Source organism: Acanthaster planci, linkage group LG13, assembly GCF_054643075.1.
Source record: "Acanthaster planci isolate LZ-2023a linkage group LG13, COTS_SCS, whole genome shotgun sequence".
Taxonomy (NCBI): domain Eukaryota; kingdom Metazoa; phylum Echinodermata; class Asteroidea; order Valvatida; family Acanthasteridae; genus Acanthaster; species Acanthaster planci.
The window spans coordinates 2,264,350-2,276,561 of NC_141789.1; the positions used below are offsets into that span (position 1 = coordinate 2,264,350).

General features: G+C 42.5%; 2 protein-coding genes across 7 annotated transcripts in view; both read right to left on the reverse strand.

Annotated features, from left to right (window-relative positions):
- Window positions 1-595: 595 nt before the first annotated feature.
- On the reverse strand, window positions 596-7,947 carry LOC110977040 (large neutral amino acids transporter small subunit 2-like). The gene is made up of 10 exons (XM_022230809.2): window positions 7,469-7,947; window positions 6,897-7,022; window positions 6,625-6,718; window positions 5,742-5,786; window positions 5,342-5,465; window positions 4,678-4,781; window positions 4,418-4,514; window positions 3,646-3,795; window positions 3,087-3,264; window positions 596-2,820 (listed from the first exon to the last, which is right to left on the reverse strand). Exons 1-10 carry the CDS (start codon window positions 7,944-7,946, stop codon window positions 2,747-2,749), a joined length of 1,470 nt encoding a protein of 489 aa, XP_022086501.2. The 5' UTR covers window position 7,947; the 3' UTR covers window positions 596-2,746.
- A 1,896-nt stretch (window positions 7,948-9,843) lies between these two features.
- LOC110977039 (DNA polymerase nu-like) overlaps window positions 9,844-12,212 on the reverse strand; it is a 79,783-nt gene continuing 77,414 nt past the window's right edge. For 5 of the 6 annotated variants that reach the window (XM_087144880.1, XM_087144881.1, XM_022230805.2 and 2 more), the window contains 5 exons: window positions 12,012-12,182; window positions 11,333-11,411; window positions 11,019-11,086; window positions 10,733-10,794; window positions 9,844-10,629 (listed from right to left, as the gene is read on the reverse strand). In XM_087144880.1, the coding sequence (XP_087001006.1) occupies window positions 10,564-10,629; window positions 10,733-10,794; window positions 11,019-11,086; window positions 11,333-11,411; window positions 12,012-12,182 (446 nt within the window). In that variant the 3' untranslated portion in view covers window positions 9,844-10,563. The remainder of the gene's footprint in view (window positions 10,630-10,732; window positions 10,795-11,018; window positions 11,087-11,332; window positions 11,412-12,011; window positions 12,183-12,212) is intronic. The other variant, XM_087144879.1, reaches the window with a different exon arrangement.

Sequence of the window (12,212 nt, forward strand, 5' to 3'; positions counted from 1 at the left end):
GAATGGGAATCCTTTCTATGACTTATGTTCCTTATTCTTAAACGTAACGAAAAGTTATACCAGGTTTATACATAAATTATTATGAGGTAAGCAGCAATCAGAAGAATCTAAAAAGTTTCATCAACGTTCCCCTCATCACATTGAGTTGTTAGTTGTGGTCAGGCCCAGTGGAAGTGAACCATATTCTGAATTGTTAAGCCTGATAATCAATTACAGAGAAATTTTAAATTGTGCCACAAACATTCCGACATCCTTTTCCAGAGGGTTATTCAGAACACAAAGTATCCATTACTGTGACAACACAGATACATGCCTTTTTAGCTGAAATTCTTTTATCCATTTTTGAATAGACATGTCTGGATGGGGCTTCCGCTCAGTCCGTGTACTGCTGCAGCTATTACATGGAAATATAACAAGAAATAGTAAATCCAATAATTGTGCCCCCAAATTTTTCAAATTTGCAATTTTTACAACGTCGCCCATAAAGTACTAGTGGGAGGCAGCTCTTGGGTTTATTCTTTCCATTCTCCCCCCCCCCGTCTATCAAATACCTTGGTAAAAAGTGTGCCCCATGCTGACATGTCAACAGTTGTCCCATGTCACAAGCGTTGCCACAAATAGCATGCACAACACTCGAGGTCTTTCCAAGTGTATCATTAGCCCCCCCCCCCCTTCCAAGTTATCTGGGCCTTGTCACACATGCTTAGTACACATACTTGGTGACTATAGAACCCGTTATTCCTTGGAATGAAGGCCTACAGGTTCTGATTGCCTACTATCAGGTCATCAATCCCTTGTTTAAATTCTCGTTTTTCCCTTTCAAAGGACATTGACTGAACCTTTTCTTAAAATACCGTCGGCTGTATCTTATTTCGTTAAACCAAGAGCATATCTGAGTTCTCGGAGTCAATTAAAATCTTCAACAGTTTCAACGTTGCTTATCCCAGCAGGCTTTCAATGCCTGCTTGTATTTTGTTGTAAGTGTTGACACAACCCTCAGCCACAACTATCGCGACAACATAATTTCATTAATGTCACACACAAAAGCCATCAACAGACTGGTAATTTCATAAACTCACCAAAACAATACAAGATCTCGTGAAATCACAAGCAAACGCACGGTTCTGCAAATCACGGATTACTTTCCATGGCTGGATTATAGCGTCCAGTTCCTTGAGGTTAACACGTGCTTCTGGCGGTGACAAACCACAACATCCGGTGCATAATAGTATCAGTCCACTGAGGGCACTATGTCGAGTACATGTTAAATTTAAAGTAGATGTAGATTTTTCTACATGTCCTGCCATCTGTCTTACTTGCACTTGTGAGTTTAATTACACATTTTGGTGCATTCTTAACATCCGAAATGTATGGTCATAGTTTATAACCAGCTTCTAAACAAAGGACAACCATTTTGTGCACAGTCCAAGACAACCAGCGTGAATGGAAATTCACGGTACAATGTAAGTAAATGTGTAATCTCTAAAACATGAATATTTGCTGTAAAAACCAATGGGAACGTCCACTGTCCAATGACGAGGAAAAAGCCAGACATTTCTTGTACAAACCAATGGGCATGTCCAATATCCCATATCAAACTAAACTTCGAATTTACTGTCATCTGTTTTACACCGGCACAATGATGTACATGTGTCTACTTGTACATTTAAGCATACGGAGTACCGTTGTTTACACAGCGCATCTTCCGATTCCTAGCAGGGCTGCCGTGGATCATAATGTACTCACACAGAACACCTATACAGATGTGAGCGTCAGAATTGCACCAGAAGACTCATTTCTCACATGTTGTCTTGATACGTGAAGTTACGAAAATAAGCGGATCGAAGCTACCACAACTGTGCAGTGCGCTGATATACTCATGTACACAAGTGTGGCGATGCACTCACGTGCTGCGATCTGCAGCATGTCCGTCCGTGTGACATCGAAAGTCACACGACCTTTTGTATTTCATGAACACGTTTATGTACTTTTACTACTTTTCCTTTGTATTTTGTACAATGTATTTTACATCAATGGCTTTGAGTGGTTATCACGAAGGAATAAAAACGACGTTTTTACAGTGTTTATTTTGTGCTTTGGTGTTTAAGGAATTTTTTAAAGGTTTGCAAATGTATACAATGTACATTTACCTCTACAAAGTTCGTTAAACAAATCGTGAAATGGATGAAATTGGTTGGGGTGATGTTCTATCACGGAAATTTAAAGTTTCCGAAGCCAAAGGAAAATTCGTATGCTGATTGGCACCTTACCAAGTTCAATCTACTTTCAGAAATGGACATAAAGATGGCTACTTCACTCAATAACTTAAATTAACTGACACAAAACTATCAAAGCAAAAGTAAAACAAAGCCTGTTATGTACTTATGTATAAAGATTCCCCGACATTATTGAAGATTTCCAAAGAAAGGGTTGTGGCAGTCTTCACTGTCGAATGTGAATACAAAAATGCAACATCAAATAATTGAAACTGTTCTTTTTCAAAAATATCTGCTGTACAAAAACGACATCCACCGTTGTTTCATGTGGTCAGATAAATTACATTAACGATAAGGGTAAAAACATTGATCGTTGGAATGAACACTACAAAGCGGCGTCTTGTATCAGGAGCGATCAGAATTGGCCAGTTCTGCATCAACACACCAGCAGGGCGGCTACACAGACGGCTGGAAAGCACGCTGTAAGTAGGTGAATACGTAGTCTTGTCTCCAAGAGGAAACATGTGGAGTCAATGCTTGTACGTCTCCTCTTTTTCCTCCTTGACGACCAGCAGAAGCCTCTGGAACCATGCTGTCACGGAGTCTGGAGAGAGAAAGAACGAAAAAAAAAAGCACAATTCGTTAAACTTTGCATTAAAAAATCTTCGTCAATCGAGGGGTACATCAATGCTGCCCTGAAGGTTGCCCAGCGCAAAAATAGGGCCTACATGTGTGGAATGACAGTTCGTCTCCCGTTAGTCTGTATCATATGAGATTAGGTCTCTTGGACCAGAAGAATCACTCCTCGTTGGTATCAACACACGTTTATTTTTTTCTGACTACATCTGGGCACTAAATACTAATGGAAACCTTGTATTCCAGTCAGCCATCTGGGTAAGCGTTTCGGGTAGACCAGCAGGAAATAGACTGGTATCCCAGTCAGCGTGATGCCCACCCCGATGGCGGTGTCGATTGGCGAGTCGATGGTCCCTATGACGACGAGAAAGATGGACGCCAATACAAACAAGACGGCTATGATGATGTTGACCTATCAAATGAGCCATAGAAGAAGATAGAGATGTGTGCATAAGCTAGTACACACGTACACATGCAGTGCACCCGGCCGATCTTTTAAATAAAATAATAAAGAAAACGTTTACGGTAAATGGATCACATGTGAATGAAAAAACCTACACTTGCCGAATGCGTCCCCTTTCAAGTATCCCCCTCACGGAAACTGTTTATAGAGTATGATACGTTGTGTTGTATAATTTATAAACATTCCCTAGTTTGTAATGTTCACCACTAGGGCTCGTTTCAGCAAACATAAGACTTGGGTTCAATGTGAATTCCCACTAAAAAGATAACTCCTGGGTGTACTTGTAAACTCGATGGGGTAAATACAGTACCCCGAAATTAAACCTCTGACCTTGAAGGGGCGTGGCTTGTCGGGCTCCTTGTAGCGAACCCAGATCATTCCCGCCACAACAGCTCCACTCGACGTCCACGTGACGAAGTTGAAGTAATTGATGAGAGTGTAGATGTCATTGGAGAAGGTGTAAATTATCGACAGGATGACCTGGCAGAGAAAAGGAACCAAAGAAAGACTGAAATCAGAAATGAGGCAGTTTAACAGAAACGAAGATACGCTGGATGCTGCCCCGTTTTCCAAACTGAAAGCATTGAAAACCATGGTACAAATGGGCTGAACTTCATCGCACATAAGTTTGACTTCCAAACATGACAATCAGTTCAAACGTCTACTATTCGTTAAGCACACTAAGAAATGATTTTCCCCCATAGCCTTCTGTTATCACATGCACCTAAAGTTATCCCTCTCTGAATGGGGTGAATATATCGGGGCAGCTGATTATTTCATTTTGGTCCAACCGAACTAACACCTCGATTCGGAGATTCAGGAGGCCATTTTCTTTTGCTCACATTTAGGTATAGGGCCTATCGCTGACATCCAATGTGACTGATGTCGACATTACCCGAGCATTTACGTGTATGCATTAAACTTATATCGGTTTTAACACCACCACCTTCATAAACCAACAGCAGTCTCGGCCGGGCTAGTCGTTGGAACCCCCCCCCCTTTACAAGCTGGACCCAGTTTTTCGTCCGTTTGAGACAACTGAGAAGTTTTATTCACGTACGGGGAACACAATGTATAGCCTCCAAGCTGTGTGTGGACTTACCGTTACGACGACGGACGGAAGAGGAGTCAGGAATTTGATGTGGATCATCGACAGTAGCGAGGGGAGGTGCCCCTCACGGGCACCGACGTAAAAGATTCTTAACAGCAAAACAGCACAAGTTGTGTTATATCAGATGGATTGAGATGTACACAAATTGACACGTTGCGAATGCACACCACGAACAATTTAGTCAAGCAGCTGGGTAAATCTATTATATATGACGTAACGTTTTTAAAACAATGCCAAAGGTGGCCTGTTACCTCGAGCAGGTGATCATGTTGCCGTTGACGGAGCCGAAGGTGGACAGCGCCACAGCGATCGGCATGATCACTGCAAACTGGCCCAACACCTTGCTGCCGAAAGTCTAGTCGTGGTAAGAAAAAAAAAACCTGAGGGTCATTAACCTGAAAAGGTTGATACCGTATTGGTGCAACACAAGCACTGCGTGATGGACAGTGGCTCGGCAAAACACGATTGCAGATTATACTGAGACACTGTATAACAGACCAAAGAATTTGAATGCTGATGGCAGACATTTTGTGAACTGTACTTTGTTATCCTAAAGAGCAGCTGTAGTCTTGATAGCTGCTTATGTCGTGCACTATCAGCGGCAATACGGGCGATTAACAATAGTGCGCCTCTAAGAGTTGCAACGCCTTGGCCAATCACAATGTGCAAAGTCTGTCGACCCTTTCCAAACGCGTATCGGGTCGACAGATTGCTCGCATTGTGATTGGCCAAGGCGTTGTAAGCTCTTGGAGGCGGGCTATTGTGAAGCAAACGCCCGAATTATCTGTAAACTGCAAGCATCTCGCCACACACGAGCTTTCAAAACGAAATTTTGTCAGTGGATTTTTTTTTAGCTGCCGCCCACTTTCGTGAAAACACACCTCCCATCGCGCCGTTTTCAGGCCGTTTGCTTACCACTGCGACCGCATTCGAAGTCAGGAGCTCCTGCGGCGTCATTGCTGTGAAATAGGCCACATTGGCAAAGGTGTAAATGATGGTCACAGAAAACACGGTAATGTAGATTGCCCGCGGAAGGTTTCTGAAAGAAATGAACATAGTATCTTTTAGATCACAGTGTTTCCGCTCAAAAGAAGAAGTAACACTTGTGCATCTGTACTGTCCAATCACAGATGAGATTTCCCACCTCAAACTTTAAACTGCTTTATGAAAATAAGGTAACTCAATGAAATATTCTGCAAATCCCGAGTGCTGGACGCACTTGTTTTGACCAAGGTATCAGGAACAAACATCGCCAGCAATTATGCCTCACTGACAACAATTGCATTACCCTATTATAATTTAAACCTACACCTACTTGTTTGGATCTTTCAATTCTTCTGCCACGATATTCAGACTGTACCTGCGATAGCATGAAGACAGAGATATGAACTACTGACAATCCGGGACTACAATTAATGTGGTTAAAGAAGATAGCAATCTTTGCACGCCAGGTTATATGGTGTCATCCACGAACGAATACCACACTATAAAGAAGCGATAACATCATCGTTTTAACAACTGAATATGCTCAGCCTAGCCTCGGCTGTAAACATATATTTGTCGCGTCAGTATACTATAAAGATTTTATTGAAAATTACCCCCGGTACTGCTTTAAACATGAAATCGGGCCAGAGGATTAAATTTAAATACACTGCCCCATAAAGAGTTGTATAAGTAAGTCTGAAACATACATGTACTCTTTTTCAATGAAATTCTTCTTTCCAGCTCAGACTAAAGCCCAAAGAGCATTTGACCCAAACCGAGTGCCTGCCTCAAGGATCTTTCAAGCCGACAAATTATTCCAGGGAATATCATCAGACTTCTTCGCTTCATTACGAAAGACCTAAGACTCCTCATATTAACTCATGCCTGTTTCATCATCACCTTTTGGGAAAGGAACAAGCGTTTTTCTTCTTTTGGGGAGGGGAGGTCGATAAAACACATGGGTAGGTCTGCGGGGCTGGTAAATCGAAACATACAAATGAAGGGTATGATATTTCAGTGGGAGGAATTCCAGAACGGAATTGTGCGGTGCCATTTCATTCAGAGGGCCGAAAGAATATCTTCATCTCCATTAAGTGACGGTAAGAGCATGCAGTAATTTTTAATCGTAAAGAACTCCCGGCATGAAACTTAGTTTGCTCCAGATCTCACTCAACATCGCCCGTATAGTAGTCCATCTCTTAAGACCAACTTACCAGCCCGCGTACGAGAAAAGTCCGGAATACAGCGCGTTCCCAAGCCCGGAAAAAGTGGAGCCCTCAAAGGCGTTCTCGAAATTCCGCGTCTCGCCTACAACAAAGAAGTACTAACATTATGTTACTATAAATTATGGTCCATATAAATAGGCCTAACACCAACTCAATAATTAAAACGTTTCAGCAAAGTTCATTGACGAATTCTATGACTTTCGTCATGTCAGATTATTCCATTTAGGAAACAAGAAGTTCAGATTGTTAGAAACATGTACCTTGAATCAACTGCACGATACCGGCGACAATGATGATCAGCAGTGCGACCACCTTGCAGACGGTGAAAAAGTTTTGGACGAACGTGGACAGGCGGGTACTCAACACGTTGGTCATTCCCAGTAGCACTGTACGAAATCAAAACAAAAATTCACAACAGAAGGAAGGATATGACATACCACCCATAGGTCTTGATCTGGGCCGATGGACGAGGCCGGGGTCTTACCCTGCATGGCACCGGATTCTGTAACCGTTTTAGATGCGAATATCCGCCAGAGATTCAGCAGGTTCGATTCATACCAGTGGCACAATGCGAATATGAGTCTGACCCGTGCATACCAGGAAGATTCGGTCCGAGTTCTTCTTTATGCATATATCCTGCCTGAACTCGCCTCTTTTATCACGCGTATTCGTAAACTGCATGACTGTCTCAGAAACCTACTTACCCCACATTTTTTCAACTGATACTGTTATTTAGTTAAGGTATAATTCAATTAACGAAGCGTTTAACTGCGTTTTCTGGTCGGAAAAATATTTATAAGCTATTTATTATCTCTACATTTGTATGACTTACATATTACAAGAGTTCCTAGGAGCTGAGGCATGATCTGTGGCGGTGGGCAGGAGGGGTCCGGGTAGAGAGGCTGTAGGCAGTAGTTACCGAACGTCAAGGCCACCACGGCAAAAGCCGATGGCTGAGCCATCAGGACAGCGATCCAAATCAGGAGGAAAGCCACCAGGTCGCCGTAGATGGCCTTCAAGTAGGCGTAGGCCCCGCCGGAAGACGGCCAGGTCGTGCCCACCTCGGCGTAGCACAGCGCGCCCAGCAGCGAGAACACGCCGCAGACGACCCACAGCACCAGGGTCAGCCCAACTGAGCCCGCGCCGCTCAGCACCCCCTTCGGTGAGACAAATATCCCCGAGCCGATGATGATGCCTAGGTTGATGCACACCCCGCTGAAAAGCGAGATTGTTCGCTTCAGCTCAACCCTTGAAGAGCCCGCTGTCTCCTGGCTACCCATGGAGGACTGGTCGGCCTGAATTTTCCCCATCTTTAAAAAAGCTACCCCTACACAACTTTTTAGCGTGCAAAATGTACTATGTTACATCAGTCTATGCCTCACAGCAAATAAGATTGGAATCCAACTGTGTTGCATATGGTCAAATAATCTACTAGGCTTTTTATCACTGTTGACCTGTATGCAAGCTGATTCAACTGCAGTGTGGAATCATTATTATCATACCGCGTGAGAAATCAAAGGTCACTTTAGTGCCGGTGACTTTGCTTAATTTCTCGTCTGTCGGGAGCTCGGCGCAGTGACGCTTTTGTTCAACATTTTAGCTTCCTCGCGGGGGGGGGGTGAGAAATATGATTTCCCTGCACCAACGTTTTGTTCGCTGACAAGATTGCATGATACTCTAAACCCAGAAAAGCATTTAGTTGACTCTTTAAAGAAGGTTTTTGCGCAGTGACCTTCAACCTATGGGCGTAAGGAGAATCGATATTATGCACTACTAACTCAAAATGAGATGACTTCAGGCAAGTAAACATTGGAACAGTTTAATATTGAAACTCTCACGGGCGTTTTTTAGTTAATAAATGCCCGCCTTTTTAACTTAACTTTTTCAGGGCAATGAACTGCTCCTCATGTGATTTCCAAATAGTATTCAGTTTCAGAAAAAAGACAAATTGAAATGAAAATTAGGGCATTCTAACCCAACTGTGTCCACACAGTAGGGTATGCCCAACTTTGGTTGGAAAGAAATATTTTAAAAAGAATAAGGACATGGCCAAACAATAAGTACATGTATTGTGACATCGTGTCGAGATTGAAATACTGTAAAAAGATTAAGAGTATGTAAAAAAGAAAACTGATCCAAGAAAATGAGCGGGGGGGGTAGCAAGATACGTGGGATGCACAGACGTCAGTCGGATTAAGTCATCCCATCCATGACATGAAATCAAAACTCTTTAAAACTGGTAATAGCCCAGTTCTTGCTATTTCATTCAAATGCACTCAGGATAGGCAAAGTTGGGCATGCCAAGCTAAGTCGTCAATATTGTTGTACGTCTCGAGATCTGGTCTCGAGACCATTTTCTGCGGTCTTGGTCTCAGTCTCGCCCTGGCAAAGTCTCGGTCTTGGGAGGGCCAGTCTCGGATGCCATAGTCTTGGGTCTCCCGACAAAGTGGGCCGCAGGTCACCGCCGCCAGTCAACATTGCTCATCAAGCTTAAAAAGACAACCCAGCGCAGGAGTGAGGAACAAGGGGCACACATGGAAAACCTTTCAACCATGAATAGGGCGGCATTATGCGAACTTTGAATACCTACTGTGGACTATTCCATTAGCTTCAAAGGGGGGTCAGCTTGCAATACAACGAAGGAATATACAGAGTGAGTCTCTCCTCCATTGTCTTATATAATTCCAATTGTATTGCAGGTAAGTACTTTGAATAATTGGGGAATTCTGTAATCAATTGTACAGCGCGCGAGGCACACAGTAAATGGCGCCCTCTATTGATGAAATAAATAGCGCCCTCTGTTGATCTTTTTAAACAACCTCGGTAAACTGGACGGCGCCCTCTATTGGCATACATATTACAACTCATAAAAACCAACAGCGCCCTCTTGTTTATGAAAAATGGAAGTAACGCCCTCTGTTGAAATAAAAATCAAAATAAAAAATGAAATAGCGCCCTCCTTTGAAACAAATTCTAAAATTAATTGTTAAGAATGCAGAATCACTGCACCCTCTATTGATCTCTTTCAGACAATTGCGGTCAAGTTCAGTGCAGTTGTGATACGTAAAATCTACAAGCGAGAATCAATACTGCCAACAGAATATGAATAACGCAGGCAAGAACGTGACAGTTGTGAGCTGGACTAAGAAAAGACAAATGCATCAAAGTGTTTTAATCAATTTTGAACGAAGCAAATTCTTTCTTTCATTTGAAGCAGGTGGCACTAGGCTCTTTTCACATGCTTGCATAAATACTACATTCAAATTTGGCAGCTGTATTCAACAATTTCATTTATACTGTATTCAAAATTCCTATCCGTGGTAAATCAATCACCACGAACTGTGAACAGTTCGTTTTCAAAGTAGAGAATTGAACAAAGCAACGAAACGTTACTGCTGCAGTGTAGAAAGACTTCATGAAAAAAACAACTGATATATAAAGAGAAAATTTTATGAATTAATTAAGCATCATAAATTCAAAGGGCAATACGTTTCCTTGTTCAAACAAACCTTATGGCAAGCACACTTCTTTGAACTATTTATATACAACATAAATGACTTGCACAGCTGCAATCTCAAGTTTAACAAGGTAACATTCATGCCAATCCAAGAAAGTAAATACGAGCTCATTCCATATATGCACAGACTATAATCCAAGGAGACACCTGTACTACAGACGCACCATATTTGGGCGAGTGTACTTTACTTGAGCGCACCCACACTTTGGCTAAGTCACAACCTCCTATTGGTCAGAGACGAGGACAGTAACAAGTATTTACCACCTGGAACAGGATGGACCCACCCTCATAATGGCTTTAAGTTCTGGTCATCGGTGATTGTCTCATGGCTGTGTCTGTGTCCTAGTCAATGAATCGATCTTGGCTCGTCGGGGGCATTTCTGGTGTCAAACTCTCTCGCTGAGCTTGAGTCAGAGTTGCTCGCATTCAAGCTGGCCCCAGTTCTTGCCAACACTGATTGAGACTGGTAGAGGTACCTGCAACAAAGTTTTAAGAAATTGATTGGAACACAAAACATTTTGCTTGAGTATAAAGCAAAACACAACCAAACAAACAAATTCCGCATGACTCGCTTTGTACCTGTAGTTGAGCGTGAACGCCGCAGTGAAATTCGTTCACCTCCATTGCAGACTTAACGAGTCCTGAAACAAAACAGAGAGAAATAGCTTTCATGATCTCAACTGAACATTCACAACTTTTAACATCTTCGGTTTCACTGGATTAAATAAAAAAAAATTCATACCTCACACTAGTAAAGATGAAAAGCTCCACATCTGTACTATGTCCAGTCTCAGGGAATACACGAATACATGCATCAAACAAGAGGAAAAAACCTACGACAGAAAAATGTAACAATGCTCCTGACCTTTGACCTCTCCGACATCACTGTCAGCAACCTCCAGTAACAACTCATCGTGAATCTGAACAAGTAGTCTGCAGAGAGACAAAAAAAGATGATCATGACTTGCAATGGCCTGTACCAAACCTGAAGGTGTAAATTTCACCTAATCAAACCTGAAGGTGTAAATGTCACCTAATCAAACCTGAAGGTGTAAATTTCACATGAAAGATTCAAAAGTTTGTTATTTAATCTATAGTCTCAAGTTTTCAATGTTATACAGTCATGCTCTTTTAGAATTGAAGCTTATGAACATCAAATGATGTTGAATACTGTAATACCTAGCTTTGAGATCAGGTCGAGCTGCCAAGGCACGCACAACTTGGATCATGGCCACCTTGCATATGTCAGCAGCAGACCCTATGACAATAATAATCAAACCCTGACAATTTTGTAATTGATAACCAAAAAAGCACAAGTTTCCACCACTACTGTCAACTGCACCTGCTGTTGGTACAGGACAAAAAAGCCCACAGAGTCTCTGGCCATGTCTTTATTACCTGGCTGTGGCTAAGAACAGCATGTAAGCCTATGGTATAGCCATTGGCAAGTAGCAGAAGCCACTTCCCACAGACACTTGTGCTATTAGAAGACACATCCAAGTCATCCAGGTGTAAAAAGTAGGATTTTAGAGAGGCTCCATTACTTCCATACTCAAAGTGGTATTCAATTTCTTAAGTAAGAACTGAACAAAAATAGACAATAGTTACTCTTCACACAAATTTTCAGTTTTCTGTCTTTATATGAAATAATAATGTTCAGGCTTTCAAAGATGCTACCAAAAAAATGACAAATTCATGGGTACCAAAAATGGCACAGCTTCTGAGACTTTCAGGCAAATCTAACAAGAGTCATGAGGGAGGGTACTTGATTTGGCAGGAAATGACCCCTCATCAATGAACATCAGAAATATCTGGTGTTTACCCAGGTCCGAGTCTAACTGGCCATTTGTCCACCTACCCTGCACCACAAAATTGACGCATTGCCTCTCGGCGTGGGAGCGGGCATGGAACTCGGAGGCATTAATGCTGGGAATGAGGCGCCTCCGTCGAAGGATAGTCTGAATGAAGCCTTGCTGCTGACAGCAGGAGATGCAGGCCCTGGTGAAGGAATGGACACCTCGAAACGTGCCTGGGTATCCAAGAGGACAATATCCAGGGG